Source organism: Thalia democratica, chromosome 8 (assembly GCF_965202585.1).
Source record: "Thalia democratica chromosome 8, ktThaDemo2.hap1.1, whole genome shotgun sequence".
Lineage (NCBI taxonomy): Eukaryota > Metazoa > Chordata > Thaliacea > Salpida > Salpidae > Thalia > Thalia democratica.
Window position 1 is genome coordinate 26,125,025 of NC_139172.1, and position 6,415 is coordinate 26,131,439.

The 6,415-nt window shown below is 29.3% G+C and overlaps 1 protein-coding gene across 1 annotated transcript; it reads right to left on the reverse strand.

Moving 5' to 3' along the window:
• Positions 1-357: 357 nt before the first annotated feature.
• LOC145843449 (methylglutaconyl-CoA hydratase, mitochondrial-like) lies at positions 358-5,698 on the reverse strand. The gene is made up of 3 exons (XM_082950935.1): positions 5,405-5,698; positions 1,506-1,838; positions 358-1,122 (listed from the first exon to the last, which is right to left on the reverse strand). Exons 1-3 carry the CDS (start codon positions 5,671-5,673, stop codon positions 825-827), a joined length of 900 nt encoding a protein of 299 aa, XP_082807061.1. The 5' UTR covers positions 5,674-5,698; the 3' UTR covers positions 358-824.
• Positions 5,699-6,415: the final 717 nt, after the last annotated feature.

The window sequence follows — 6,415 nt, forward strand, 5'->3', positions numbered from 1 at the left end:
GAACAAAAAGCCAATATAAGTTACACCAGATGAACAAAAGTAATAGATGAGTCTTAAAGATAAAAAGTATATCTTAAGAAAAAAAAAGTTAACTAGCATAAGGTTGAGGAAAATACAATTTAGCCGGAGTTAAAATAATGAAACGAAACCTGAGCGTGTGGCAACTGTGAACTACACATAATAAGTCATTACCATATCAATCTAAACACATTGGTGAAGCACATAAGTAAGTTATTTATAAGTAAGCCTATTAGTAAGTTTATTATCGACAAAATTATCAATATAACAGTTTTAAACATTACTAGAAAACATGTAATAAAAACCGTAATTTGAACAAAATAAAAATAAGTAAGAAGCTATATTGCAGAATCAGCACAAGACTTTTTAAATTCTAAAAACCACTAAAACCTGCTGTACTAAAATGTGTTTACAATTAAAAGTTAAAATTATGACAAGTATAAACCGTCTAACAAAATAAAAAACCTATAAATTTGTTGAAAATTTTTATAAATATGGTTCAATGTTTAATGAAAATTCATTATTTTTTTAGCAACATACATTTGATTAGCTAATCACTGTCACAGTATAAACATATATTCCTATTCAATAAATAAGCTTAGAGACTAAATTACTTAAATTATCTAAAAACATCACATAAGCTAACACGATGAAAAGCTCAAAGCAAATACTTATTAAAGTAAAACAAAAACATTATCTATTTGATCAAGAATAATGTTACAACTGAAGAGTTCTAAAAGGCAAAATCACTGTTTTAAAAACAGTTAAAATAAAATATTTGAGAAAACAAAATTATCTCACAAACTTCAGTGCCCCTCGTACTTCGGCTTCCTCTTCTCCCGGAACGCCTTCAGTCCCTCCAGCCGGTCCTTGGTGGGGATGACCTGGGCGTAGCACGCCTGCTCGAACTGCAGCCCCGTCGCCAGGTCAACCTCCGACCCGCAGTTGATGGCCTGCTTGGCCATGCGCAGCGCCACCGGACCCTGCGGCGTTATTTCCATGGCAACCTCGAGGGCTCGTTGGTAGGCGGCGTCGCCGTCGGGGTTCTGCTGGACGAAGTGGTTGACAAGACCCATGTCGAGCGCCTCGCTTCCGCTTACAACTCTTTGAAAATATTATTTAGACATGTTATAAAATTGTTTTGTTTTTAACAAGGTTGAAGTTTAATTTTTAACGTATTTTTAAATTTCCAATTATGACTTAGATCTTAGTGAAACATTTTATTTAGTATCATACAACTTAAAAATATATAATTATATAATCAGAGAAAATTAAGCAAGCATATTAATTGAACTAACTCATATTTATACTTTTAACTAAAGAAAAAGATATCATGGTAGCTAAAACAAATTGAAATTAAACAAATTGATAAATTTTAAAGTAAACTACTTAAACGAAACTCACACTTATGATAATAATAAACAGGTACTTAGAATTAATAAAATATTACAAATTACACATATTCAATGCAAAAACTATTTCCCAACCTGCCGGTGAATATCAGCTCCTTGGCCTTGCTGGCGCCCACCACCCTGGCCAGGTTCTGGGTTCCCCCCGCCCCGGGTATGATGGCCAGCTTGGTCTCGACCAGCCCCATCTTGGCGGTGCTGCTGGCCACCCGCATGTCGTAGCCCAGCGCCATCTCCAGCCCGCCCCCCACCGCCACCCCGTCGACGGCGGCGATGGTGGGAAAGGGGATTTTCTGCATCTCGTGCAGCACGCCCCTGAGCCTGCCGACGAACGGGCCGACTTCCTCCGGCGCCATCTCGGCCCGCTCCTTCAGGTCGGCCCCGGCGCAGAAAATACCCGGGACCAAGCTCCTGTGAAAATTAAGTTGGTTGCTTGATCTGATTATGCTGTTTGAAAATGTTCAGTTGTACAACTGGCATTGAAGTTAGTTGAAACTGGTTCGTAATTTTAGTTATCTCTTTAGGTAGAAGTTACATAAATTAAATTTTAAACATTAAATGAATCTGGTTTATTATTGTTTATAAACTTAAACAGTTTAAAAAAACTCTAATGAATCTACAAAAAGCAGGTTTTAAGATACTTTGAATTTATAAACAAAACAAATAAGTTTGTTATAAAACACGTAGTTTTAAAGTTATTTTTGAAAAAAGTTCATGTTGTTTTAAAAAATACTATAACTAGTACAAAAAACAAGAACCGTTAAAAATTTTTAAGCTGTCTTTAGAAAAACTATGAAGTAAAGAAGGGATTGGTAAACTTCAGGCCAGCGCAATTAAGTTACATAACCAAAACATACCAAATAAAAGTAATCAAACTCAGAATCAATGTAATTGCATTGGTAGCTGCAAGTATGATTTGAATGGGGGAAATTGCCGTTGGGAGAACATTGAACATAATTAAAAGGCATCAGTAAACTGTAACCCTGACAAGAAGTTCTACATCGACTTTTAAAGGGGTTGTATATGAAAATGAGACTGAGCTTTCAAAGTATGTTTGTGACCTAAATCGCAAAAACATTGATTTTAGAATAATTTGGGAGGTGATAAAAAGAGCACAGCTTATAGCAGATTGTAGTAACCCTGTGTATAGGCTGTGCTTAAAAGAATCATCATCTGCCGTTGTGTATGCGTTGAAAAAATAGTTGCTTAAACAAGAGGAGCGAATTCATAACATTTTGTAGACATATGAAAAAATCCCTCTTAAAATTTAATATATTTAAAAATATCTAATGTTATAGCAGGGTGGCTACTGGCTTATGAAAAATTTTATCCTAGTTTTCTGAATTTCTTCCAGTTTTGAAAGTATACTTTTTTGGGTCTATTTTTAGTTTAAAGTTAAGTTAAAGGTAAAAAAATGTATTAAATAGTATATCAACATTGAAAAGATACTGTAAGGCTACTTTAAATGTGTTTTTTAATAAGAATTTTTTCGATGATAACAAAAAATCTTTATCTATATGATAGATTTTCGTGTCAAATCAAAATTTTACTACTTAGCATGTAAAAATTTTTTTTGATTCCAGGCTTTTTTTTAATTTCTTAAATTCAAGGTTTTTTAGCTTAAATTTTCAAACATCAGGTTTTTCCAGGATTCCAGGTTTAATGGCAACCCTGTTATAGTCACTTATTTGAAGTTTGTTTAGAAGGAAATTAAATTTTTTCGCTGAAATTTGTCCTTAACAGAACTTTATAATTACATCATCTTGTTTTTAGTGTAACTTTTGTATTAATGCAAAGCACAGTGCAATTAAATTCGAACTTTAACAGCTGAGGATTAAAACATTTAGCTTTATGAAACTTATGTATTACTATTTTTGAATTCAACAATTTGCAATAAACTATATATGTATGCATATATTTGAATAAAACTTTTTAATAAAACTGAAGCCTTTTTTTAGTAAATTGGCATAAACATTAAAAAAATATTTTGTCAGTTCAATCAATTCAACATCTTTTTTGTTAAATTTTTGATAGGTTTTAAAATATATGTCATCAGTTTATCAATTAAAAGAAAAAATATTAAATCTAAAACTAGTTAATAAGTAGTAAATAAAGCATTCAAAATTTGAATGTTGTATTACCTTACTTGTGGCGTTAACTTTACTTCATACCAACAAGCATGCATGGTAATGAGTGGAAAATTAACTGTCAAAGTGTTTAAAGTCTTGATTGTAAAGCGTATTTATCTTTGTTGTATCAAAAGTATGAGATACTTAAAACAGCTTAATAAAACTTTTAGTGTATTATGAGGTGTTAAACAAAATAAACAGCTTGACAAACGCTTTAAGCAATAACAAAACTTAAAATATGATATAAAACTGCTTTACTAAAAACTCATATTCTTTTTTTTATAAAACCTTGCTTTAAGTTTGAGTCACTTGATATATAGCTAAGTATATTGTAGATTTTTATAAGTTATTGGACTTCTGAAAAAAAGCAACTAAAAGCTGTTATCAATAAATTTTACGAGAAACTTTTGACAGAAAAGAAAATAAATCAATAGTTATTAAAACTTTTATATAAAAAACAGTTTTCTTTAAAACAGTCAAATGTTTTTGAAAAATGTTTATAGATCTCACTTTGAAGATAAGTACCTTAAAAAATATATATTTTTTAAAATAGTAATATACATTTAATACAAAACCATTTTGCTATAAGTGTATAAATGATGTCCACATCAACTTTTTATTGTAAAAAATTATTAATGAAAATATTATATTGAAGTGATTGTAGAAAACGTTAAATTTGTAGCTAACTACACCTAATTTTATTCTATAATATTATTTTACAAACATCAAAGATGTTTAAAAAATACTAAAACAAGCAAACTAAAACACGCAAACTAAAACAGCAAAAATAGACTATTTCACTAAAAATCTATCTTCTCCTACGTTTTTTGAGATAACTATTGATAATTAACCTTGCAGTATTTAGAAAATTCTGTCGGAAGGAATTTAAAAAAAAATATTTAAAAAAAAATTTATAATAAAAAAACAAAAAAAAAACTGTTTTTTTTTGTTTATTTTTTATATAATTTTTTTATTTTTAATTTTTTTTAAATTCCTTCTAACAGAATTTTCTAAATATATCAAGGAACACTTCCTGAAAGTTTGAGGTAGTTATCTCAAAAAACGTAGGAGGAGATAGATTTTTAGTGATTTCTAGTTATTTGCCATTTTAGTTTGCGCCTCCCATAAGGAACCTATTGTTGCCTCCGACTTTGACCGGCTATATCTCAAAAATTATTTTGAATTTTTTAAGTCTGCAAAAAGCATCTTGTAGCTTAGTAAAAACTATATAACATAAGATCAAAAACCAAAAAAGGTTGTTTACCCCCCCTATGCCCTTAAATATTTTTTTTCTAAAAAAACTAGCTTGTAGTTTGTACTTGGAGCTTTCATATGAGATACAATGTTATTTTTAGTAAAAAAAATGTTGAACCCTCTCCTATGCCCTTAACATTGCAGGTTTTTTAATTAGAAACTGGTTAGAAAAAATTGTACAGATCAAATCAATGTGAAATTTTGATATATTTAGACAATGTAAAACTTTGGAAAATAATTTTAAAAAAACAAATATGTGAATACTGTTTATAAATTTTGCAATTGGCTAAAATTAAAAAAAAAAGTATTTTAAGATAAAACAAAATCTTAGTTTTTTAAAGACTTCTTAACAAAGAAATGAAAAAAAGTTATCAAAATTGGCATTAACGCTTCTTAAAAAAGTAGAACACTTCATACTATATGTTGAAAACTTAAGGATACTCATAGATAAGAAAGTAACCATCTATCAGGATGCCTGAAAATCTTTCAAATATGTTTAGCTTTAGCATACAGTTAAAAATAGTACATATTTTTACAAATAAAAACTCTAAAAAAAACAGGCCAATCACAGAAAATAAATCTAAATAAACTAACCTTATTATCAACACTCTCAAATTGTTCTTGTACTTGAGGTTTTCAACTGCCTCAAACAGTTGATTGGCTAAATTCCGACCAATGGCATTTCTTGAAGCAGGCCTGTTCAATCCAATCACAGCAATGCCCTCTTGATTTCCCCCAAGTGTTTCAATTACAACTTCATCTGGGCTTGAAGCAATGGAAAACTTTCTAATTGATGAAGAGCTGTATACTTGTCCACATCTTCTGACAGTTGAAGTTAGAAACAAGTGTGATATTGATTTCATTTTAGTACATTTGAAAAAAGGTGATACAACTGAAATAAATGATAATGACACAAAGTATATATGTAAAATTATATAAATAATAAAATTTTAGTAACTAATAGAGTAATAAAGTAAAAACAATTAAAATAAAAATAAATCATGGATTTACAAACTACAGATAAATATTTAAAAATGGCTTGTTTTGATTTTATTGAATAAAAAAAATATAAAGTTTAAAAATTTTAAATGCTAGATGTATACTTTAAATCTTAGCTTATATAAATGTTCTTAAAGTTTGTTTTAAGTGTTCAATACTTGAATAGCAAAGCTAACTTGAGAAGCAAAAACATCTTATTATTTAGCTTAAAAACAATCAGTGCTAAACAACTAACATTGAGTTTTTTGTAATAGATGTAATAACATTTTAAATTTTTTGTATACATTAGTATTTAAAAAAGCTCATCTTAATACAACCTTGTGTTTAAGTTGAGTCCTCTTTGAGTCAAAAACTGTCCTGAATCAGGAGTTTTGTTTGAACTTATTTCTTTTATTTTACAAAATTAGGTGTAATCTCATTCAAAACTAAATCTCATTCAAAACCTGGAAAAAATATTCCTGAGATTATTAAAAAACCTATATTTATCCTTACTTTTTGTAAGAAAACAAAACTATCCAGAGACAGCTTGAGTTTAAAAATAAACTTAAAAAATTCAGAGTTATCTTGACATTTTCAAAAACTTCAAAATAATCTGAGTGTGGCAAC